Here is a 27,462-nt window from a genome sequence, read left to right as displayed (position 1 = left end):
GTGGCAATAATTAAACTTTGTGGAAATTGCATTACGGTGGGAGCAAACTCCTAACGAGAGAAAAAAGTGATGGTAAATAGTGAAGTGTGGACACAGAAAAAATCCTGAATTCTGAACTCGGAGTCTACTCCCAAATATGTTCAATAATTTTGCAGATGGAGAATAAAATTGGAAACTATTTATTCTTTACTTTCGTACCAAAGACGACATACTGAGCACGAATAAAAATCGAACTATTCTGTGCTTGAATCGTTGATTCATTTGACTACAAACTGTACATTGATAGTATTATCCGATTTTTTTCTGAGTTCTTTTGATGAAGCAGCATAGAGATATTCTAAGGTTTCACGACGTTGGAGAAGATCACATCTTTTGATGCAAATCAATATAAATAGAAGCGTTTGATTTTTTTTCTCCAAAAGTAGTCGCGAAACTTTCCTTCAGCAAAAGCTACCAGAATCACATAAAAGATTAGTGTTTTTGAAACACGTGGATCGATTTAGACATGCCGTTGCTTACGTCATCTTTCATCTGAGTTACCAGAAGCTTGGTTCCAACTGAATCAAGGCACAGAGCAATTGGATATTCCACGCCAAGTGCAACTTTCTCAGACAAAATGTTCCCATCCATGCCAAGTATGAACACACCTTGCTGACCACGGTCAGCCACATACAGTTTTTCGTTTGCAAGCTTTATTCCGGCTGGCTGAACTCCGGCTTGAAAAAACTCCCATAGCTTCTTTCCATCGAATTTAAATGCCATGACTTTATGCGAAATCGCATCCGTAATAAAAAGCGACTTTCTGGATGCGTTTATGGTAACATACTCAGCTTTCTTGAAAAGGGGGTTTCCTGTAAGGCTGTCCTTGAATCTATAAACGGATTTGCCTTCATCTGACATTAGCCATACTTCATTCCCACAACACACGCCATAATATCCACTATCATAGCTTATTCCATAACAGATAAGGTCACATAGTACACCAAGTTCAGCCACTGGAGAAAAGGCATCTTCATTGACGAGCAGAATCATTAATGATCGATCATTCTGTAGACTCACAGCAACTTTATTCGTATCCAGAACGCAAACGTCGAAAGGCCTTGCATCAAATCTCTGATGAGCCAAGAAGCGATAATTTTGATCATATAACTGCAAAGTCGCATTCTCAATATCCACAATGACCAGACGACCATCTGGAAGAAGAGCTAATCCCGTCAGAAGTATGTTTCCCCCATGCCTGGGAGTCACAAATGAAGCCATATGCACCCATCTTTGTTCATTCATACCGAAGTCATTTTTTGTTCTCTCTGGTACACGGAATGCAGAATTTGTGACAGATTTATTCGGCATCCCTACTGCATGTTCATTATAAAGAGAAGCTAGTGTATTTGAATTGCCTTGGTTTATTTGTACCCCTGGAAAAAATGTAAGTTCTGCTCGTCCTATCTGTTTTGGCGGGTGTGACAATGCCGTAGCCGGTTCAAGAGTCAAAACTGGGTCTGCCTTTCTTTCTAACCTAGGGGATTTAGATAATACCGATTCCACAGATGCACTGAGGTCACCATTCAAACGCTGATTCAAATATCTTTGAGGTTTGAAATCGGATCTATTCAAACCCATCCTTGGTTTTGGTGGTACGGATATATCATTTGATTTTCCTCTGTTAGCATTTACCATTTCAGTGTTCGTGTTAGTGTGTGTCATGAAATAGGGCAATGATGCGCTTTCGCCGATGACATTTGCTATATTCCCTCCCATCTCATCCTGCCTCAAACCGATTCCGTATGGTCTTACTGCATCTGTTGGCGCTTTGTCATAGGTGACAGACCCAGTTACAGAGCTAGGGAGATTGTTTCCAATCGCTTTTAAACCTTTCTCAGCAGCGGAGATAACATAGGTTGTTCCACTTGTCATATCGTCAATACTTTGCGTGGTACTTCTTGTGACTATTTCTCTGCACGGAGTTTCTTCCATATTTTGAACGGTGTAGGCATATTCTTTCATGTTGATTTCTGTGACTGTCAACAGAGGATGTTGAATCGGAGCCGAATGTGGGCGGTAATTCGGAGCATAACTCTCTGCCAAAGCATTTAACCGACGCTTCATGGCGGAATCATCATGTGTTGATCGAGAATGTGGAACGCTTGGCACGTTTTCCGCAGTACTAGAGGGTTTAATGGTACTGTTATCTGAAGTTTCATTCGAAACATTATTAGATCGTCTACTCGGATGATCTACTTGGTCCTTATGTTTACTGGAAGTGTCCTTTTCCGTAACACTGTCACTGAGATCTTGAATATGTTCTAATGCAGGCTTATTCGAGATATCATTTGCTTTCCTAGTATAAACGAGGGAAGCCGAATGTAATCCTTTATGTACGCCATTGTGTTCATCTGAAAGGATCACATCCCCAACAGTTCTGAAACCTTTCAGAAATGCCTGTACCTCTGGTGAGAGAATAAATTTTATGTCTACGTTCTTAAATGTCTTTTTGGACACACCATCATCACCTTCGTGCTCTTGTGCCACCCTCTGCTCTTTAATCACAGAAAAGATCAAATCAACGTCTCTTCCATTCAAAGAAGTATTTAAAGCATCGTAGCATGTCCTAGCAGAGTTGCAATGCCTTTCAAGGCTTGCAATGTCCTTCTCGAGACTGTTTGTTTCTGATGTTTGGATTGACTGCAATTTCTGAATAATAGCCTTCTCCTGGGTTTTCACAAGCTGCGTGATCTTATTTGATACCGCGGATATTTCATTCTGAATCTCTGTCACATTGTTGCTTAAAAGCTTGATGGAAGCTTTCCTTTCTGTGATGATACTTTCGATAGTTTTAATTTTTCTCTGATGAATATCGAGCAATTTCTTGCCCTCAGAACGTTTATCCTCGACTGCTTCCTCTAGAGTCTGAATCTCTTCACATGTTCGATGGCGCTTGACAGCACACACGGAACAAAGCAGAAGTGTGTGATTCTTACAAAAGAATTTCATACGCTTTTGATGCGCTGAACAAACTGAGTCCTGGGGTTGTCGAGTCGCCATGCTCTTTCCTTCTCTGCTCACATTGACTGAAAAAGGAAATGCAAACAGTTTTAATTACGACTCCGATGTAAAAACCTTATCCCACAATATTACTAACCCACGCATGCATTCATGCCACTACATTACTATCACACGAATTCAGGCTTCACATAATAATATTATGACACTTATTCAGACTATCCCACGAATTTAGACTATCCCACGAATTCAGACATCCCACAACAGTTGTATCCCATTTATCTTGGCTTACGACAACAATTCTATCTCATGAATGTAGACAGCCCATAACACTAGTACTATCCCAAGTATGCAGACATCCGTGAACATAAATATCCCATGAATGTAGACATCCTACAACGTTACCTTCCCACGAATGCAGACATTCCACAACAGTATTATCCCACGTATGCAGACATTCCACAACATTACTATCCCATGAATGCAGACATCCTACAACATTACCTTCCCACGAATGCAGACATTCCACAACAGTATTATCTCACGTATGCAGACATCCCACAACATTACTATCACACGAATGCAGACATCCCACAGCATCACCTTCCCACGTATGCAGACATTCCACAAAAGTATTATCCCACGTATGCAGACATCCCACAACATTACTATCCCATGAATGCAGACATCCTACAGCATTACCTTCCCAAGAATGCAGACATTCCACAGCAGTATTATCCCACGCATGCAGACATCCCACAACATTACTATCCCACATATGCGGAAATCCCACACTATTACCATCCCATGAATGCAGACATCCCACAATAGTATTATCCCCCTTTTCGGATATCCCACGACATTACTATCCCACGAATACAGACATCCCGCAACGGATTATCGGAACCTAAAAACAAGCATGACAGTACCGACAATTTCACTTGTCTAGAAGCCCATGACAACTTGAAAATGTTTGTTGGGAAATTTAAAATTCTCTTAAAAGGCAATTAATTTGTAATAGAAATAATAGGGGAAAAAATGACCAAATCGAGTAATCTTTCTGAAAAAAAAAAACCATTGGCCTGGTGGAGTAACGTTTAATATCAGGCAAATTATGTTTCAGGAAAAATAAATATCAAGCCTTAAAGATTTAGACATGTATTTACACATTTACATTGCATATTGCCAAACGTTTACAAGAAACAGTGACTCAGACATCCCGACGCATAATTAAATGGATGCTCTGTATTATCTACGTTATTTGAATGGCGTATGTGGTTGAGCATCCGCCTCGGACGCCGCGAAAGGTCGCTGGTTCCAACCCGGCCCAGTCGTATCAAAGCCTTATTGAAATGGTACTTGCAGCTGCTTCGCTTGGCGCTCCGCATTCAGAGGTTAGTGTTAGGATAGGTCGGCCTGGTGTTAGGATAATGCGACTAAATGGGACATGTCCGGGGCATGATGACTCAGTGCTAGACATCATTAAAAACTGCCACACTGCAGACATCGTAGCAATATGACTGAATTATTTTAAAGCTACATTAAAATTCCAAATCACACACACACACACACACACACACACACACACGCACGCCGCACGCGCGCGCGCATTATTTGAAACCGTCCTCCACAGGAGCAATAAAACAGCCTACTTGTGCCCTTTCAAAGCTGACCAACACAGGAGCAATAATACAGCCTACTGGTGCCCTTTCAAAACTGACCACCACAGGAGCAATAATACAGCCTACTTGTGCCCTTTTACAACTGCCCACCACAGGAGCAGTATTAATGCGACCTACTTGTGCCCTATCTTTCACTTTCATTGTTTGTCTTTCCAACCATCGTATCGCTTCCGACTTAACCGTCTCAGTTCACCCAAACACCCCCTCTCATTTTGATCACTACTCTCGCTATCAAATATTTACATTCTTGCTTCACCATCACAACCACATTACATTGTATAATAAATACATCGTGTGAGTAACTTGGTACACGGTTCTTATTTTTTTCTTCTTTCTTAAAAAAACTTGCTAAATAGTTTATTGATTCGTCTCCTAACGGTAGAAGATAAACATTCATTATGTTTTGTAATGTTTATACGAGTTTAGATAACGTGGTTAAAATGTGTATATAAAGTGCATTTGTTTAAAAGAAACAAATTAGTATTGTTCTAAGGCTGCATTACCGGTTAATGCATTTGTTTTTAAAAGCCATTCGACCTTACGAAGTGAACTTACGGACAAATTCTCTTATTACAATAGTTCTGGAATGAAACTATATAAAATGTTATCAGCGGCGATTTTAGGGCAGTGAAGGCCCGGTGCGAAATGAGGACAATGGGCCCCCATAATCGAATTTATATATCACTGAAGAAGTTCTGTGAAGTATTCAGAGAACAAATTCAGGTTTGTTTCATTTGATAAAGAATAAACTTTATTTTGAACATAAAACAGACAAAAACTTTAACTTAAAAGGCAGATTTAGCAAGAATAAATGTATTTAAAAAATCGGACTCTGTTAGCTTGTACATACATCACAAATAATACTATCATACAAGTTTGAGAATATTTAATTCTCACTCGACGGAGATTGGAATGAAGATCCGCGGGTAAAATGCCCACATAGCCTTGCCTGCACGCACCAGTCCATATACCATCACGACTAACTAGTCGGTGCTAGCAAGTCGGTGCTACATGCAGTCATACGTAGCATACACAGGCATGGTGACCTAATAATTAATTCTCGGATTCCTATTAAACAAATCAAATAGGATTAATTATAGAGAATAACAAATATCCACCAAACAGAAAGGAAAGTGATATCCTTGGATTCCACAGGATAATGTTGGATAATACTAGGAACAATTAATAGATAATTCAAACAATACTATCACACAGGTTAGAGAATTTTACATGATTGTTGGAAAATTGTTTTTTTTTTTTTTTTGTACATGCTGCCATTCTCATACTGGAAAGGTAAGAAGAGAACATATGTTTGCCATGTTGGAAATTCGGGCCTTTCGGTATAGCCAGGCATCGAATTAGTATTGGTTTTGTATGGAATAACTAAATAATGAGATAACAAGGCAATAATACAGTTTACCGTGGTATTTTGTGAGCTAATTGCATTTAATAGAAAAATTATTTAGTGAGTATGTGTGGTAAAGTATGCATGTGAGCAAATGACATTAAAACATTTTATTTAGAAATTAAGTGTTGTAAAGGATACATTTAGAGCCATGTCTGTCGTTGCAAGTCTGAGATAACTGTTCAAGAGAGGACAGATCAGACAAAAGTGAATATGATGGATTGGTTAAGCTATACTCAATCAGTCTCTTAAGGTAGTTTTTGAGCAAAGACGCGAGGTCAGGTTCAAAACCACGCGGAAAGCTGATTTTACAACCAGAGCCAACGTGTGAGCTAAATGATAAAACAAAAAAACAGAATTCTCGAGGAGCATTCATTTATCCCGTTCGAACTGGTGCAGTGACCTCTTCTAGCACCACGATAGAATTGCAGGCAACTGCAATGACCGATTTTGTGGAACGGCAAGATAGAGTGAACGCAGTTGTAAAAAATAAAAAAACTATCGATATACTATGCCAGAAAAGCATGAGCTCGAAGTAGACGCTTTGACATTTCTTACTGTTATGTGGTCAGGACCTCGGACATAACTGTGCCATCCTTTATAGAGAGCTAAGAAATCATGATGACCTAACGGCACAGCTGGAGAAAACCATACATGGCCAAGATGACGTCTACGATAAAGAATCTGAGATGGCAACAACAAAATGTTATGGCCTGGTTTTCATGCTGACGCCATAGTCATACTGTGCAGAGATGATGTCGAGCAGATGTTTGGCCAGGTTAAAGATGTCATAGTGAAGCGCGTTGCAAATCAAACGCGTAAGAGGTCTGTATTCGCGTTTGCTCGATGTGAAGCGCTTGATATAGATGTTTGGTAACATCGCCGTTTCGATGAGTGAGCTACATTCCAAAGTAAACATTTACCACCACAGGCTGTTATCAACATGACCAACACTGACAACTCGCCGTCCGAGTGTGTTATTTTGTTGAATTTATAGCCAGCAGTCGGCAATGTTGACCATCCTAGAATATATCGTCTGCACCTGGGTAAAATTACCCTACATGCATTGACTTTCCTATGAAGGTTAGCGATATTGCTAAGTTTGAGCTCCGCAACGAAACTATCATCGTCGTTAGTTGGAGTAATGACTTCTACCAGCAGCTTATTAATGAAGGCAGACTACCCGCTATCGATTTATTGCTGATTGTAGGGAAGCAGAAAATAGCCACTACGTCTTCATAAAGAACCTAAGCAGACTGGTATGAAGGTATAGCAAGTTCCACCACAAGAAGCACTTCCGTCTCCACTGCCTCTACGTCTTTAGCTTGGCAGACCTATTGGAATGCCACGCTTAAGACTGTCGTGGAATAAGTGGCAGGCAACAGCTAGTGTTCTTATCGAAGAACGTCAGCATAAGCGCCATCCTTGTATTCCACAGACGCCATTGTCACATGCATGTTCCACACATTATCTATGCAAAGCTTGAAGCTTTTAATGACCCAGTGGAAGGCTCTGCCACAATAGAGCGCAAGTGCAAAGCAGCACACGGAAAATTGGTGACCATGTTCCATATAGTCGTTCGCTGTAATCTAGTATCCAAGCAACCGGTGTCATACTGTGGTAATGAGGCTGTCGCCACTTTCATCCAGAATTTCGAGCTTGAGCTTTAAGAGATAATGATGGTGATGATGATGATGATAATAATAATAATAATAATGTGGATTTAGTACAGCGGCTAATCTTCCGAAGCTCTGAGCGTTTTCACAATATTAAATAACACATTGAAGATATACAACGACAAAAATTACAAAACCCATGACATTACAAAACAAATTTAGTTTTACTTGAATATCATGCATTAGTTCTATTTGTCATACTGAGGTAGTAGAGAGACTGATACGGTGAGATGGCATATGACGCAGAGACGATCTGATGCAAGTTCTTGGTACACTAATGAAGACTGTAGATATTATCATCAGGTCTTATTATCATCAGGTCCATGAAGAATCCATTCTCAAATGCGACCATGTTTATTGGTGGGTTGACTAATTGACTGCGATTGCAAATGTGAATAGAATCTAGGAGTTTCAATGTTATTTAATATTCAGGACAGTCAAAGTGAAAACGGTTATCTTAAAGAATAATCAGTACTCCAGGAAATTAGAAAACTGCTAAAAATGGAGAGATTCAGAAGCTTGTTTGTTTTTTTTTACTAGGTTGAGTGCGGTAGAGGCAAAACAAAATGACTCATTGTGATGTGTGATCTAAATCGAAGGTTGTACTGTAGCTAAGACGGTGAATTATGGAGGTCTTTGTTGTGACTGCAATTCCGTTCCGAAAGAATGTCGTGGAAAGGGCTTTATGGAGTAACGAAACGATGTTACATCACATACTTTGATTCGCCTGCCGTTTACATTTTATTAAAGATGAGTGTTGTCCCAGGTTTGTAAGTCTAGTTCATAATGTAGTATCGAGCACCAAGGAGTTGTTATTGAATTAATTGAATGAGGGTCTATTGTATCATAAACGGATCGACTGGCGAGCTTAATATGTTGACATCATATTTCAAAGAAAAAGACGGTTGTAGTACAAGTTGGGCAAAACGAATGAGAAAAAGTGACATTTCTCTCACCCCCCTAAAAATAAGCTAATGAAGAAAAAACTCCAACACAACATCCAATGCATGACGAAATCGCCGGTAGAGTTGGATACAGTAACCAAAACGATATGAGAAACGGCACAAAAATCAGAGCAGCTGCCGTTTAAAATGATGGCGTCCATTTTGAGTTATTTATTATTAGATCAGAATAAAAACGATAAAAGAGAGACGTCTAAGAACGTTAATGACTGATACACCTGCGGAAAGAAATTTGAGCACGACCGTATGCAATACCTCTCCCGTATTACCGGAAAAATATTTCTCAGCTGCCCATCAAGGATGCAATCTCAAGTTGCTTATCTACCTATATAGGAAAATAAAGGTGCCTGTTGGGATTCATTATACGCCAGCTACGATGGCAGCCTGGATATGGATGCCACAGGAACAATAACGCCGAGAATGATAAGCATCATTCCAAAACAATATGGAAAATAGATAACATTTAAACATTTTAATTTGGGTAGCTGCATTTTATGGACAGTTTTCAATTTATTGACAGCAGTATTGAGAAGTTGGCTAACAACTTAGTTAAGTCATAAAAGGAGGCGTTTTGAGCAACAGCGTAACATCCAGCGGGCTGAACTTCGGGCGCTGACATTGCCGTGCTAATCCAAAAGGGCGTCTACCCATACAAATACATGAACCATTGGGAGCGGTTTCAGGAAATCTAGCTTTCATTCAACAGTTACTTAAGTCGTTCAGGCATTCACGAAAAAGACTACAAGCGCACACAGAAAATGTGGAAGGTATTTGGCTTTCACAACTTCTACCACAAGACCAATGTGTTTCCTGGCCAAAGTATCTGAGCCATTTCTCAACACATCGCTTCAACCCTACCGCATATACCCTCCACTTTATCCGGTTCACATAACAAAGACTAACCAGGCGTTAAACCGCCCAATCTATGCGGGGCAGCGATTTCCGACCTAAGCAAGCGCCTTATTTATGACGTTTACTACAAATAAGGTATTGTATGGAGACATGGCGGCCCTGCAATAAACAACGCCCACTTGAGCACCCACTCTTAGCAGAGGTAACACGAATGTAGGCAACGAATTTTAATGAGTGCATACAACTGCCCATTTCTCAGGCCTCCGTCCTAGGATGCAAATCACTATGCCCACAAAACTAGAAGAGATTCGTAAGGTCAAAGGCATTTCCTGGACGTTAGTAAAAGCCGACCACTGTCACTGCCTCTGCCTGGGGTGCCTCTAAGAGAAATAAAACAGATCGGCACTCAAAGACATCACTAAGTAGTAATGGTCATACAACTGGGCTTAGGGAATAAACAAGACGAGTCTGAGCCAGGTGGACACTAAAAGGTAGATCGTTTAAGCTAGCATCACAACGCTGGCATGCGATCACTTTTGCAACGAGCTCATTGTCTTCGTCGAGCAATGCGGTCGATAACGTTACTGGATAGTGGTAGCGGAGTATCTTCAGGCACAATCTGTACTTATTCGTGAACGACACATCTGTGTAGAGCACCACTGCCAGAAAGATGGTATACAAATGGATGGCCTGAATGGCAAACCTATCAGCCAGGGTGAAGACCTTGAGCGACCACACAGGGTCAGTGACACAGTGTTGCCATCATTCCAGTCCTCCATGCACATAGAAATGTCGCACAGGCATTTCGAATCCAGGAGGTTATATTGCAATGTGATGGCTGGCATGACCGCACAGATGGCGCCACCGCACGCATTCTCTGTTACTCGAAGCAGACGCTTTGTTTGTTACTAGAGCGCTGGCTGTCTCGGCTGAAAAACGACATCTCCGGGGCTTACTGACGTCTAAACATCTCCTCTTCCTATGTAGGTGTTCAAGCTCCTAATAGCTGGTAACATCAACCACGGTCAGCGCGTACACGTAATGCGCCTACCCCGGCCCACACTTGGCTCTGTCATGCATGCGGAAAATAAGAGGTATGCCTGGTGCACCGCATTATGGGTTGAAACATCCAACTGAGGACAGGGACCCATTTTTGAATATTTTAGATAAGAGGTAGCTTGAGCAAGTGAATGCGATGGCGTGAACAAGCACTGCGATGACCACGAGAGTAACCTCGGCCATTAGGCAACAGTGATGATATAAACAGGAATAATGCTTTGTTTAGTTAGCATATCTTGTGTCCAAAGGCTTCGGCGCTGTAGTGATTACTGCCGTTGCTACGTCCTCGAAGTCGAAACGCTTGAGACCGGCTGGTCGCATTCTGAGCAGGTGTTTAGTAGTCATTGTGTACCCAACCTCAAGGAGACGAAGAAGAACGGCAGCGTGGCACAGAACACGTCTGGGGTCCCTGGCGTATGGTGGTGTAGGCATCTTTTCTGTGAATAAGCGCAAGATCAAACGACAAGCTTTATTACATATTAAAGGGTCCTAACTGATGTCTAATATATTGTGCTTGTATCTCACGCATTACTTGAGTCTGTGCTTGCTGAGACAACATGTTTGTATTCTTGTGGCTAGTTTATCCGTGCTATCTCTCTTCAAGTGGCTCCCACGGTGTTAGCTGCTGCATGATCGTAGATTTTCCGCAGAAGAATTTCCGCCGACACCGTCTTAAAAGAGACCTTCAGCAGCCCAAACTATAACCACCCAGAGAACATAATAATAGCATTTCCTAGTCATTGCTCGCCTTACTACCTGCACGCTTGTCTCTCACATATCCGCATTCCGGTTGTTCGTGCTCTTTGAACTTTACTGAATCTGTCTTTTGATGTTACGTTCTTTCTCTCATTAAGGCGGCTAGCCTTCTTTCTAGACGTTACGTGTTTAGGATATCTTTTTCTTACAAATGTATGTCGATTCATGATAGATTCGTTTATCGGTCCCTTTATTGGCTCAGGTGGCAAACCTTTGTCGGTTTCACAGTAATTCCTTGTGGATAACACCTTATTGTTTGTTCCCCTCAAAACCCAGCTCTTTCAGCAATTGTTGCACCAAGGCTGAAATGAGTGGAGCCACGAGGCTAGTCGGGACGAAGGGCTTAACATGTTTGAATATGACCATGCCTGCATCAAGTGGGGCAGTATCGCTCCGTCTTTGAAGTAAACGCAGTCGTGGATGTTCGTTAAAACTTTTGAATGATCGGGTCATTTTTAGATCGTTTCAGTAAAGGATATTCTGCACTTTACGGCCGATATAGTCACATATGTTAGTGGAACCATCATTTTTATCGCCGGTATAAAAAGCAGAACGTTCAAAACTTCGAAAATATTGCTGTTAGTCGTGGCGGCAATACGTGGATCACGCTTTGATTCCGTGCAAACGACGTTTATGTCCAGAAGTAATAGAAGAGCAGCCAATTCCGACACTTCCCAGGACAATATATCAGCGAGCATTACGTCTGTGATTATTGACGAAAACGCCATTATGGGCGGAGGCAGAGCCAACTTTACCCCAACCACTCTATCTTTGACCTGATCTTTGCTACGAATTTGTAAAGTAATTAGAATCCATTTAACTTAAAATATGCTTACAGGCAAGCGAATGGCGGGAATGATGAAGCAGCCAGACACGACAGAGCGGGAAGTCGAGTCATTGGCGAACGGTAATCCTCTCGCCAAAGCCGACGACTAAGTTGGAAACCCCGAACAAATAGTGTATGGCAGTGACAAAGAATACGAACCACTTTTGGAAGAATACCTACACCTCCCATGGAGTGGTTAACACTAACCAGTTCATATTGTGATAGAACGGGGATGGAGACCTAGTTGTTAGTGTTCTCTTGGGCTACCTAGAGCAGCCCTGCAAAAATAAAACCACGAGCAGATTGGGCTTGTTGCGACTGACATGGCTAAAACATAGCAAAAGTACTGCCACCCTTCCCTAGGATTCCCGGGCTTGACAGCTGCCACAGTGAAAATGTGGTATTAAACGGACTGCCTCAGCGGTAACCTTTCCTTCAGTTTATGTAGAGTTTCCACGACTCTGACCACCACACTAAAAAAAAAAACAGTTATCTTTGAAAAAAAGATATTACATTCTGTGGCATTACAGTGATATGCCAGAAAAAGCACGCACTCACTAAACCAGGGAACAGAACTCTTGGCGAGTATATTGGCAGGCGTGTTGAAGAACGCGTCATTACTGGTAGAAATGAAATTTGCGAAACCGACCTTTTCACAAATAGCGTTGCTGCCTTGCCATTACACAACAGAAATAGACCAGCGGAACGTATCCACAAAGGAGCTAACCCTTCACCATTCACGTTTTATGTCACGCTTTCTTGATCGCCATGCAAATCATATAATCAACACATTTATGCGTTGTAGTTTGGTATTTTATCCCAAAACTCGAAGTGACAATGATTTACTAGGACAAACGTCTGGTCAATCTGTCACACCCTGTGACAGAAAGCTGACGTGTAACAATGATGACTGAGAGAGTATGAGACTTAACTGTTGCAATGTAAGGTTCATTGTTCTTTCACACATCCACCAAGTACAAGTTTTTAACACAGTAAACATCGTTACCATAGAAAAATATTTTAGAAACTTAGATCGACTAGAGATGGGTGGGTGGGTGAGCGGTCATGGTGGGCACCATATCAAGCAAAGAATTAAAACTGTTTCATTGCTATACTCAACATATTCAGTTGCATAGCAAACATTAATAACGGGCTTGCTGTTACACTTACCTGTTGTACTGTTTATGTCTGCATTAAAATCAATAAAACACATTAATAAGGACATGCGGTTACAGTTGCAAGTTGACTCTCACAAACTGTACAAATGTATATGTACATTCATTTAAATTGTGTGTACATAGCCAATTAAAGTACATGATACACCTGCATGATAAAACCTAGCGGCGTCATGGGGCTGAGGTAGAGAGTGACAGTACTTTAAATATTCTCTAGTACTTGTGGTGGCCTAAGTCCCCGTGGGTGGGGGCTGGATGCAGACTCTTATGGGTGATCTTAACCTACTATTTTACCTCTACGATATAATGATGACAGTGACCATATGAATGAGAGGCCAAATAAAAGTCATCACACTGTATGGAAACAGATTAATCAACAAACCAGGATCAAATCCCATAGCCCGATGTCCCGAACTCTTTATTTTCAAAGTTGGACAAGTAAAATGCACTAATCTAGGACAAATGCTTTTGCCTATATTAAAAAGTTTGACAAGCACTGTTCATATTTTAATCACTAATCACTTTATCTGCCTTTATTTGGCTTTCGCCCCCCCCCCCGGCATGACTGAATTTTAGATTAAGCGACCGACTTATCAGTCGATCAAAACTACTTAAAACAAATCCGTACGATTGGAGCTTGTCATATTGTATTGACTCAACACCGATACTAACGAGAGGATCACCCACTGATTTCAATCTACTGAGCAAACGCAACGAAATTAAAAAAAGGCACTATATCGACATCAGTGTCATTTTCCTTGAAGAACTTATTAAATTACAGTCTTGAAGTTTTTAAAACTGATAATAGAGATGATCAGCTTCAACGTGCGATATTGCGTCTGAAGCGATCCAATTACGCTAATAAAGACCAGCCATTGTTTGTATTTAAACGACACAGTATTTATGTGATACTCACCTTAGCAGATGTAGTTGGCAAATGGGGTGATCATTTCTATTTGGATAAATAAGCTTACTAAAATTATTTTCTCAAGGAAGGTCAAAAGGATGATACAGAGAAGGCCGGGCCGCGGACATGGTAGGACAACTAGAACTTAATTCCGGGGCCCAAAACGGTCAGGGAGCTCATCGCCAAAGAGAAGATATTTGTTTGTAATTCATAGAGACCTATTGGAGAATTTTTCTCAGGGCCCACAAATTATGTCAGCGACCAGAGAGGAGGAAAATTCATATGAAAGCAGGAAAATAAATAGTAAGGCTACCATTGAAGAGATATACAAGTACACCACTCCGACGTACCCACCCCACCACGCCAAAACAAAAACAAAAAACCACATACAAAATAAAAAACTTAGAAATAAAAGTCTGTCTTTAGTCTGCTCCCATATGGTGTGGTTTTCATGGGGACTTTATACATAGAAAACAGCAACGTTGTACACAGAAATATGGACGTTTAAAAGACAAGAAAACACGATTTCCGAAATTTGACCCTCGGAGATTCAGAAGCTTATTCAGAGAGGCAATTCAGAAGCTTATTCAGAGAGGCAATATCCGTTACGTTACATACATACATACATACATACATACATGCAGACAGACATACAGACTTACAGGCAGACAAACGCACATACAGACAGGAATACAGACAGACAGACATAGCAAGCAGACAGTCTAGACAGTATACATTTACTAATCAGATAGATGACAAACGATCCATTTCAACCGCTTGAAACATGCCAAAAACCGAAGGAGTTACGGGCTGGATGTGTTTCATGCTTTGCTGATAATGAGTAAATATTCTTTATAGAAAGAATGTTTATTTAATATTAACAACGATTACACTGGTCAACAGTGAAATCATTACTGACTTGAAAAGGCCCTAATCTGTAGTATTTTGGTGTGCCGAACACGAATATAACCATGAAAAATTTGTATTGGCTCTCGTTTTGAAGATATTCATATACCTCATTTTCTATGTTTCACTGTGTAAATTTCTCCAGTAGGACTGCAGCAACATCCGGAATAATGATGTAACATTGCATAATACCATCATGCTCACATCATCCACAGTTGATTGCATCATTTTCTGATGCAATGCAATACTAATGCCATGCGGCTGCTGAAGTAAGTTGACGTCAGCAGTGTACTATACATGTGTAGGCCTATTATACTAATGCCAGGCGGCTGCTGAAGCTGACGTAAGCAGTGTACTATATAAAGCCCAATCAGATAGGTTCAGCATTTAAAATATTTTAGACGTTGTGCGAGACAGTTCAAGCTACTGTTACATAAAACTTATTATTTTATCCATTTACGTACAATAAAGAACAGTAATGCCTCGAAAGTGTGTTAATACCGCGGACAATTTTTGCTATATTTGTGGGGAAGTGACATTTGCCAACCAGAAGAAAAGTATCAATTCTCAAGTGAAGAAGGCATATCATCTTTACTTCGGCTGCAAGGTTGGTGACCAAGACAAGCCTTGGGCTCCGCATATATGCTGTGCTACATGTACAACACAGCTTTCACAGTGGTTGAATTGCAAAAGGTCATCAATGCCGTTTGCAGTCCCAATGGTGTGGAGAGAGCCAAGCAACCACCTAAATGACTGTTACTTCTGCTTGGTTCCTCCTCTTTCCGGCGGAATAACGAAGCGAAAGAAGTCGAGAATAGTCTACCCAAACATTCCGTCTGCATTGAGACCAGTTCCACATGGTGAGGGACTTCCTATTCCAGAACCTCCAGCAGAATATTCTCTTGATTCATCTGACGAAGACAAAGGTGAGTCGACCTGTTCTTCTCCTGGTCCATCAGCATGCAGTGATCCAGATTTTCACTGTGGTGCATCATCAACCCCACACAGAATAACACAGGAAGAACTAAATGACCTGATTCGTGATTTGGACTTATCAAAGAACAAGGCAGAATTGCTAGGATCAAGACTCCAACAATGGAATCTTCTAGAAGAAGATGTCACAATTACTGCATATCGAAAGCGCCACCAGCAATTGGAGCCTTTCTTCAGAAAGGAAAGTAATCTGATATTCTGTTCCGATATTGAGGGCCTCATGAATGCTTTAAAAATCACTCATGACCCACAAGAATGGAGACTATTTGTGGACTCTTCGAAACTGAGTCTCAAGGCTGTGCTTTTGCACAATGGAAACATTCTTCCATCTATTCCAGTAGCGTATGCTGTCCACATGAAAGAGACATACGATAACTTAAGGCAGCTACTGAATTCCATTGAGTATAACAAGTACAGCTGGCACCTCTGTGGTGATTTGAAGGTAGTTGCCCTTTTAATGGGACTGCAGCAAGGATATACAAAATACATGTGTTTCTTATGCGAGTGGGATAGCCGAGCAAGGGAAATGCACTACATGAGGAAGGAATGGACTCACAGGCAGAATGTAGCCATTGGAGAGAAGAATATCCAACACCCAGCTCTGGTTGAGGCTCAGAAAATCTTGCTACCACCCCTTCACATCAAACTAGGTTTGATGAAGAACTTCGTGAAAGCCATTGACCGGACTTTGCCAGCATTCCGATACCTGCATGAAAAATTCCCTCGACTCAGCGAAGCAAAGATTAAAGAGGGAGTTTTTGTGGGTCCTCAGATTCGAGAGCTTTTCAAAGATGACCGGTTCAACAACTTGCTGGAAGGTGACGCGAAACAAGCATGGAATGCTTTTCGCCTAGTTTCTACAAACTTCCTCGGAAATGTTAGGGCAGAAAACTATAAGGAACTAGTAGAAGACATGTTGATGAAGTATAAGAAACTTGGCTGCAATATGTCTCTAAAGATTCACTTCCTTCATTCCCATTTGGATTTCTTTCCTAGCAACTGTGGTATTGTTAGTGATGAACACGGCGAACGTTTTCATCAAGATATCGCAACAATGGAACAAAGATACCAGGGAAAATGGTCCACTACAATGCTGGCTGACTACTGCTGGACACTCCTCAGAGATGCTCCCGAACAGCTGTACAAGAGACAGGCGAAGAAATCTAAGATGTAGTCAATGACTTGATTTTTTATAGGTAGGCTATTACAGTTGACCTTTTACTATTGGAATGCATTTCATTATGTAAACATTAATTTCTTGCAGATTACAAAAAAACTAGAGCCAATTTTGCAATTTGACTGTCATATTCGTGTTCAGCACATAAAAATTGATAAGAATTGACTAATTTTATTTCAGTAACATGACTTTTGTAAAAATTTGTTGTCCAGTGTTATCTAAAGGAGCCCATTTTGGTATTTCTATACATATAACATTTCTATACACAAAACATAGCAAACACACACACACAGAAAGACAGAAATGTTGGTTAGGTAGGTTGACAGTAACTCAACCATGGGACATTTATACTGTATAGAAATCATGAGCATATTAAAGTATTAGGAATCACATCGTGAAATGTAGCTGATACTTACAATGACCTGTTCTGATTCGTGTGGATTTGTTAAAAGCATAAATCCTTCTTTACAACAGCACAAACACCACCGCAATAAACAAAACATACCTTCTTTTTTTTAAATCCAATTAATATATGTCACAATTGATCCACGGGTTTTCTCGTTCTTCGTAAGTGCGTGAAATAATTAAAAAAAAATGACAGGTCCATTCTTACATGGAAATACTAATCACAAAGCACCTTTTTCGAAATCTGTTTACCGACATGATTACGGGTAAATAATCAGCGTGTGAATAGCCGTTAACGTGACATAAAGCTTACTCCGTAGCGTGAACAGGAAAAGAAGAGTGGTTTTTGTCTCAGGCAATAGTCTCATTGAATACACCACAGTTTAACATATGAAGAACCACTGAACATCTGATCCGAAAACATAAGAAATAATGAAGCGTTTTCCACCAATTGTGTCTTGTAGGTAATCGTTAAATAGAGACATTTAGGGTAATTTGAATACGGTCCCGTACTTACCCATCGTTTGGTCGACCGTCTGACTTGCATCTTACTTAACAAGTTTCATACTGCTGAATTGCTGTAATATCCAAAACTGAACACCCGAATGACTTTCATTTAATATTGTTCGTACTATATTTAGTACCTTATATGATATTCATTGTATGTTTGACGTGCTTCCCAATGTAAATTTCACTATCCATGCATGCGTCAGTTTATCGGTCCGTCTACTCATCTAAATATATGTCTATCTAGCAAGCAAGCTAGTTGTGTGTATAGCTCTCTACGTGTCTATCGGACTAGCTAGATAGTTTAAATGTAGGCATACGTATATGTATATCTAGCATGAAAAAGAAATGGTAGCTGGTGATGTTGTAGCACATTCTCCCAATAGCTATACCACCACGAATTTTGCCTAATCCGTTGTGGAAATCCTCCTTACGTTTTTTGGTGCTATAATACAGTTCACAGTATTCAGCGAATATATTCTATCTAATTTTACCAGTTCCTTCACACGTGGCTTTTGAAGTATTATGGGCAAGAGACGTATGTCAAAGTGGAGAAGTACGGCAGAGTGCTTATTTGTGGCAAGACAAATACAAAACACAATTTAGGATCTTATCGGGTAATACATACTTGTTACCCAGCTCAATACACTAAAGAATGTGTGTTTCGTATACAAAGTCATAAAGGCACGAAAAAACAAAACAAAGCGCTGTTAGGGGCTTGAGTGGAGGTCATTGTAATAAGGTGTTACTTAAATTACATGCGTAATGTGTTGAAGAGGCATGAAATATTTTGCGAGGGAGAAAAAGATCAACATTATAGTGTTAACGAGAGAGAGAGAGAGAGAGATCCTACAGCTTGTGGCATAACTTTATTTAGGGATCACACATCCTATAACAGGATGTCACTGCACATCGCACCCATCCGTAAACAGCGGATAACAGCATACACAGAAATCTTATCCGTCTTTCAAATCTGGACAGGGTCCAAATTTTAGCCTTTCATTTGCAATATGGTCTTTGTAGATGATATAGGACTACTTGACGTTGCATGTCTCCGTGCATTTATTATTTAACATTTATAAACAAATTGCATCAAGAAAGCCACACAGATAAATTTCGTAACACAAGTGTAACACAACATTATTAATTTTCACCAGGAATGATACAAGTGAAACTTAACCAGGAATCAGGTCGACAGCTGACACTTACTGTAATAAAAAAATTTGCATATGTATACCAGGAATTCGAAAGAACAGTATAAAAAAAAAACTTCAATGAAAGCATATACTTCCTCGTGCTACAAGGGAAGGGATAGTCTTTTGTCAACAGAAATACAGAGGGCACAGATTTAACAGTGTGAAATGATTTTCTTTGAAGCCTTTCTAGAAACATAGACTTAAAGAAAATTCGTTTTCGGTAACTAAAAATTTACATTCACAATGAATGAATTTGCAATTCTTTGATTAGACTAATATGAATTATTATCAAAAAGATGTATGCAAATGAAGAATGCTTTGATCTGACTTTATAAAAAGTAAGAATAAAGTTTGTAAAAAAACTGACAAGAATCATTGGAAGATCGTTCTAGAGTACGTATACCGTCTGTACTAGCTTATAAGTCGAGTCAAGCTACAAAAACTAAGATCTACCGTAGTATAATCCGCCTAAATATCAGAGTTTATACTGTTTGTTCTAGCGATTACTTTTAACAATTTACGCAGACCCAGACCGGCTGGCGCATTATGCGACGACAGATCTGAGTCTCTGCAGTTTGTACAGTTTGCAGTTGGACTCGATTTATAAACGAGTACAGGCGGTATATAATATTAACACCTGGACCGCAGGATATGAGAATCTGTAAAAACGGAAACATTTTAAGAAAGAAGGCCAGTCAGATACTAGTAGGTTCTAACAGTCCCTGAGCTAATGATCTTTTTAAATATTTTTATAACAACAAATGCAACCCAGCACTTAAAATTTCCTTGCACGATAAGTCAGGTCTATTTTGCTATACAAGCAACAGGGTGTTTTTTTCCCAACACAACAGTTACAAATAAAATTCTATATGAAAATAATTTATTTAACATGCCTGACTTATGCAATTTAATTTAAAATATTTTCGTAATAAAAAGATTAGAGTCATTTATTAAATCTATATTATACAGCATAGATCTTATTAAATCGCTGCATTTAAATTTGTACCTGGTGCTTAAATATTAAAATGAAAGGTATTTAGTACCTGTTTCACCTGTGTTATGTGTAAGAAGTGATCCTCAACTCTCTTATACTTTATCTGGTCGATTTGTCAACATTATGCTGTGATTTGCTTCACCCGTGTCAATGACAGTCCTAAACTGTATTATCCGTGTCAACTATTGATTAAACATTAGTATTCTGAGCAGAGCGCGGTTCATTCCACTACGTACCAGAGGCTAACGAATAAGTTCGAGGATGCCCGCATGCAATAAATTCTACTGTCATGATTCACTATAAAATGAGATATACAGCATAATGAAAAATAAAATAAAAGTATTATAAAAGCTTTAGTCTGCACATGCTGGTGAAACGCTTTTTTTATTTTTATGGCTACTGCAAATAGAGGGCGCTATCTGATTGAAGAAATGCATAATATATCTCGGCTGGAAAAAGGGCCATTGACACATTTTGTGAAAAAGTACTTTATAAAGACCAGTGTGCAGACTGCGTTATCCAACCTTCTGCAAAATGACGATGATTTATAACTAGCGTTACTAGAGTGTGCGTAAACCTTGTTGCAAAACAACTGTTAAAATCACCGGATAAAACAGTGTAGAAGTGCTAGCATGAACATTTCTTTTTTATCTTCTTTTTAAGGCAATAAAACAAAACTTTTGCCTTTCTGCAGGTATGCAGGTGGGTGGGTAATACATAAACTCAGTTGCTCTGCTGTAGCAAGGAACTCAAATGAACAGGAACTGTTTTGAGAAGAGCCCCAATCGATGACAAATATATACAAGAGCTAGGTCATATATGGAGTGTCACAAAAGATACTTGTATAGGGTACAGCGTGTTATAGGTCTGTTTTGCGAGATTTATAAACAACAGAACCATTTTATATTAATCATGCATAGAGCATAGAGAGCAGAGACAAGTCAATATCTAGTAGTGGGGGTGGGTAAATAATCTTGCATATGAAGTCGACTAAGCCACCAGTCTCGTTACACATTTCATCATATATTATCAAAAACAAGCATTATACCCTACATTTCGTTTTACAAAAAAAAAAACGAAAAAAAAACCATGGAACCAAAACGTCATACGTCAGTCCCACAGCATATCACCTCCTACCCCTCCATAAAGGTTAACTGTTTGTCATGTTCATTTTTGTTAACGACACTTTTAACACATTATTGGACTATAGCATGCGCAGAGAATAGCAGCGAAGTTCCTTTTCCACTGACCGACCGAGACAGTCGACCCTGACTCTCCTAGATGGGTATCGCACCCGAGATTCTTGGATTAAGAGTCTTACGTTCTACCAACTGAGCTACCCTGCTTACTTCTTAGGGATGAATCATTTAATATTTGGGAGTGGGTGTTCCTTTCAACGAAGATTTGTTTTTCATTTATCGCAAGAGTTTGTTTCTTTGACTAACCAGATTTGTAAAAAGAAATTAATGGCAATAACCGAAAATATTTCTTACAAACATTTGTCCGGCTTGACATCCCCCTCCTACCTTTCCCTGACAATTTAATATGGAGATACTGCACCAGGTGCATTTCACAGGTATTTGCAGCACTGATTCTACTTTATATTTGATCTATTGCAGCGTACAATACCAGGTATATCTGAGAAGAAAATGGAAATAGATACTCTACGCTCAACTTGTTTTATCTGCTACAAGCAAAAGGAAAGCATAGAATCATAAATGGGCTTCAAAAAGTGTTGCAAACGGTTCCTTGTGGCAACTAATACAGCCCCTCATTCACGTTATATTATATGTAAATATCCCGTCTGATTGATTAAATATCGCAACAATTCAGCTTTCTGAAGCAGTTCAAAGCATATTGCGTAACATCTGTAATTGTGCATTTCTTGAATAGCCTTGCTGTGTCTTTCATCTTTCCCATACGCCTAAATTGATTTTCGATATAAATCAAAGGAGGGTTTCATATTATGTATCTATACACTGATAGTCCTTAGGGTTGTGCATAACATATGGGTGCCAGTCCAAGTCTTAAATCCACGCCTCAAAGGCGCAAATTTGTTTGCATTCTGTAAAATAACAGTAAAGGCGCACATAAATGTGGAGTGGAAGATGACCGACATTTAATTAACGGATTCCGCGTATGACGAACCTTTGCTATATACATTTTTTGTTTTGCACAGCCAGATAAGAGATGTTTGGGTCTTAAATAAGCATGACTGAAAAGTATGATTTGTGCACAAACCTCCACCCTACCACACCCCCAAAAACCACCACAGACTCAACTCATTGAGAAGATATTCCCAAATATTTCATAATACGCATAATACGCATTTTGTTTTAAAAGTACAATCCACGTCAATACATTGCGTAGAACAAAGATGATTATTAACTTAAATATGAAAATAAAATGGTGCATGCCACCTCATGCATGTAGTAACCTTGCCACGAAATCTTGTCTAGTAACAATTGGTCAGATATCTTACCCGTTAACTTATGCCCCACGCCAAAAACTGCGTGACGGCACGCAAGTTGGGTAATTCCAATATCTATACGGGAATCTGTGAACCACAGCACCTTGGTCGCAACATGATTTGATTCCGTAAAAAATGCGATCAAAGCTTTTGAACAACATGGGTCCATTTGCCAACATTTGTGAAGTTCTTATCGAAAGAATGTGATCCCTAGAATAGAATCGCTCACCCTTTAGTAAAATAATGAATAGCCTGAGCTTTGTTAGAGTACTACGCCGATTTATGATATCATATTTTAAATTGGCGACTAATACTAGGTGTTAACTAGCTCAGTCAGGATTATTGGTATACCGGTTTATGCATGTAGTACACGTGCACTTAGCGGCTGTGATTGATTAAAGATTTAAAAAATAGATTTATTATCACCACACTTTAGACAGCGATAGTGTGATACCCTCTGTCTCGTCCTCATGAATAACGCAGCGTCTCGCGCTTACTATGCACCTGTATGGTTCCGGGTTCAATTCACCTTTAAGGATACATAATCACCTTTCTGAAGTATGTGGTGTCTTCAAGTATTTTGGGTTTCCTGCAGCTTCAGGATGAAAAGATGACAGTACACACGCACCGAGCAGTCGATAATGCATGGTGTTTAAATTTTGAGAACTTGTGATCCATTAACTGTCAATCAACATTTAGTTAACCATTTTTTTCAAAGACAGAACTTGGCCTCGGTCTGGATCTAAACCATCCTACCTACGCTTAAGTCTTTTAATGTCTGACTAAGAATATCGAGGCTACAAAAATAACACACACACACACACACACACACACACACACACACACACACACACACACACACAGTCACACACACACACACACAGTCACACATATACACACATCATCACCACCACCACCATCGACACCAACATAAAAGAAAATATATTTACTGGCTAAGAAATTGCAGAAGCGAAATTTGAAAGGTCGAAGCTTTTAGCTCACTTTATTACAAATATCTCAGGAAGACTAAACTCTATAGAAAAAAGACGATTGTTTTGTAGTTTAGTATAAAAATAGTTGACTTAAAAAATTATATTCTTCAGTTCTAAATGCCGGGTCTATGGCGAAATGCAAGCGTCATAAACGATTAGATGAAACAGTCAAAGGTACACTGTATTCGGAACAGAAAGGAACAATTAACGTAGAAAATGTTTACAAAATTTTTGTCACGCAAATGAAGAAAAAAAAAGTCAACAACATCTAAATCTGACAGGCATTTAGAATAACTGAGATAAAATCTCTAGAAAGTAACCTACATGTTCTATCTATGTATGGTTTCATTGCCATGTGGTTAAATGTGCTGCCAAAGAGCTTCTCAAATATCGGTCCAAGCCCTACGATTCAGAATAAAAGAAAAGCAGACGATAACTAAAATATGTTGAGCTGCATTAACATTTAACAAAATCCATCTTCCTGATTGAGGACCAAATTAGTTTTACCAGCGGAAACTAATTAATAATTCTCTTTGTTTACCTGAAACACCTGAAGAATGCTACCTGATATGATTATCAGTAAAAACCGTATTGCGTGTTTAGCGCTGGCAAGTTAAAGCGGCGGAGGAAGATGATTATAAGAGAGAGAGAGAGAGAGAAAGAGAGAGAGAGAGAGAGAGAGGGGGGTTGGGGGTTGGGGTTGGGTGGCAAACATAACCGTGTTTATATCTAATATTCGGAACTTTTTGTGGTACATGCAATAAATGGCTATAGTAGATGTATATACATTGTACACGCCTATTAGGGATAAGAGGCAAATAAAATATACTGTACATAACTGACGACATCGCAAATCCAGAAAGACATACACGTACACGTGACCTGACCCTCAACTTACGTCGCCGTTAAGGGTCTCTGGGAGCATAATTTACACTGTAACTGAATTACAGCTAACGATTCGGACTGAGAATTCACTTTAGAATTATTTCCCGAGTTAAAGGTGGGTTGACGCGAAAGAAAACGTTTGCAGAGCTTCTGACAGTCTGAGAGGGACAGCGATGCAGACAGACAGACAAACAGGCATAGACAAATACAGTTATTATGATGGCGAATGACCCGGTGACAGACGGAGTAATGAGAAGTTAGAGTAAACATAGAAAAGAATTTATACACATTGGTATTTGGTCTCAACTTCAAGCCTGAAGAGTTATAATTGATCAATACCTGTTAGTGAAGTACTAATGGTTGATTTGAATATCTGTTCAAGGTAAGGATGGTAGAAATATTCATATATTTACCTGTTCTGGTACCATACGGATCTATTGCGTTACTGCAGCAGGCGAAGATATTTATTCTCTCAAGATCTGCTAGTCAAACTCTTGGCTCAGGTCGTTTCATGCTGACAAATGTGGGTATACCGACAGCATACGAGTTCAGGTAAAAACATAAGCACCTTTATAAAAACACAGGCAAGTCGTGGCATTGATTACATACTTTCAAGGGAGACAATCCGTGTTCGCGTATAAATCACCTTATCTCGACACTTGAATGTGTGTGTGTGTGTGTGTGTGTGATCATGTATGTATGTGGGGCCCCGAGTGGCCGAGTGGTCTAAAGCGCTCTTCGTTACGGATCACTGTCATCTCACCTCTGTCTGCGTAGGTTCGAGTCTCGGATTCAGCCAATGTGGGTATGTGAGAAAGCTTGCCAGTAGCTTCTCGTGGGTCGGTGGTTCTTTCCAGGGTTTTCCCGGGTTCTTCCTCCACAATTAATACTGGCCGCCATGTATAGCCTATCGTGTGCTGAAAAATGGCGTTAAACCCTTCAACAACAACAACAACAACAACAACATGTATGTATGTATGTATGTATGTATGTATGTATGTATGTATGTATGTATGTATGTATGACATAATCAAAGACTGTGGGGCCCCGAGTGGCCAAGTGTTCTAAAGCGTTCTCCGTTACGGATCACTGACATCTCACCTCTGTCTGCGTGGGTTCGAGTCTCGGATTCGGCCAATGTGGGTATGTGAGAAAGCTTGCCAGTAGCTTCTCGTGGGTCGGTGGTTCTTTCCGGTGTTTTCCCGGGTTCTTCCTTCACCATTAATGCTGGCCGCCATGTATAGCCTATTGTGTGCTGAAAATGGCGTTAAACCCTACAACAAGAACAACAACAAAGACTGTAAACACCAGTAACAAGGAGTGTTTTCTTCTTCTTCATATATATATATATATATATATATATATATATATATATATATATATATATATATATATATATATATATATATATACCTTCTATATCACCTTCAAGCTAGAAAGATTTCATTTGTATCTAATAACGGGGTCACACTTTTCTATAGAATATGTTAGCGCGACAGCTGTGTTCTAATGCTGTGCAATATAGCTCATAATGCAAATCAGGTCTATCAATGAAAGCGGATACTTACCTAGAGATATATGGTTGTTTGTGTACTAAAGCATCTCAACCCTGAGGAATAATTATTTAGTACGGGAAACGTTATCTTGCATCACACCATATTAACATGACAAGATTGAACTTATGATTAAAAGGCCCTTTTCGTTCCTCCAACGATAATCTTTAATTATGCATGTGGTCTAGAACTACAATTATCATGCAAACACGTGCTTTACTTTCAATCACAGTGACTTTCACCTTTACCTTCACCTATGACCTTTTGATCCCCTGATTAATTGACCTTGTCTTACCGAACGCGGACGGCATCCATAAACTTTGGCGAGGGTACATAGTCTAGAATGGTATATCTTGTTGTAAATCATATCTGATTTTCAGGGCGTTATTTAGAAGTAGTGCTATTGTGCATGCTTGTACCAATATTCTTATTTTAGTCCAGTGATTCTCAAAATGTGTGCCGCGGCACACTAGTGTGCCGCGAGAGATTTGCAGGTGTGCCGTGTGAGTTTTTAAAAAAATATTTAAAATTGCTAGCGTTTTGAAACCTTTAACATATCGAAAAATTAAATGGTAAATCAATGCCGCAAAAGTTAAAACATAATATATATATATAAGTTCTGAACCAAGTTATTCAAGTTGTAAACTTCATCAAATCTCGACCGCTTCAATCTCGACTTTTCTCTCAACTCTGTGAAGCGATGGATTCAGACTACAAATGCCTGCTGTATCATACCGACGTTCATTGGCTTTCAATGGGGAAAAGTGTTAAAGCGTCTCGTCTATCGCAAGATTGAAGTGTTTCCGTTCTTGGAGGTTGAGAAAACAAGACTTTGGATTCTCTCTTCATGACGAAATCTGGTGGCTAAAGGTTCAGTTTCTCTCCCATTTATTCGACAAATTAAATTCTCTGAATTTAAGTCTTCAAGGACCATCAGAAAACATCATCACTGCAACATCAAAACTGAAGTCGTTTGATGAAAAGTTGTCGCTGTGGCAAAATAAGGTCTCGAAGGGAGTCCTCGACTGCCTTCCTACTGTCAATGAATCTCATTCAAACAAGAAAATCATCCCCGAAATTCTGG

General features: G+C 39.7%; 1 protein-coding gene across 2 annotated transcripts; it reads right to left on the bottom strand.

Moving 5' to 3' along the window:
* Positions 1-163: 163 nt before the first annotated feature.
* LOC149800044 (uncharacterized) lies at positions 164-25,411 on the bottom strand. Of its 2 annotated transcripts, none has more exons than XM_089959576.1 (2): positions 25,239-25,411; positions 164-3,068 (listed from the first exon to the last, which is right to left on the bottom strand). In XM_089959576.1, exon 2 carries the CDS (start codon positions 3,040-3,042, stop codon positions 472-474), a length of 2,571 nt encoding a protein of 856 aa, XP_089815702.1. In that variant the 5' UTR covers positions 3,043-3,068; positions 25,239-25,411; the 3' UTR covers positions 164-471. The 2 variants fall into 2 exon arrangements, with proteins under 2 accessions (XP_089815702.1, XP_089815703.1); XM_089959577.1 differs by lacking the exon at positions 25,239-25,411 and adding an exon at positions 17,793-18,211.
* Positions 25,412-27,462: the final 2,051 nt, after the last annotated feature.

Source organism: Sinohyriopsis cumingii, chromosome 5 (assembly GCF_028554795.1).
Source record: "Sinohyriopsis cumingii isolate HCF-2022 chromosome 5, ASM2855479v2, whole genome shotgun sequence".
In the NCBI taxonomy this organism is placed as follows: Eukaryota; Metazoa; Mollusca; class Bivalvia; order Unionida; family Unionidae; genus Sinohyriopsis; species Sinohyriopsis cumingii.
Note: the sequence above shows the minus strand (reverse complement) of the source record. Positions and strands in the feature narration are given on the sequence as shown.

Coding starts and splice junctions, on each gene's coding strand:
- LOC149800044 (XM_089959576.1), bottom strand. CDS start 3,042: ATGGCGACTCGACAACCCCAGGACTCAGTTTGTTCAGCGCATCAAAAG.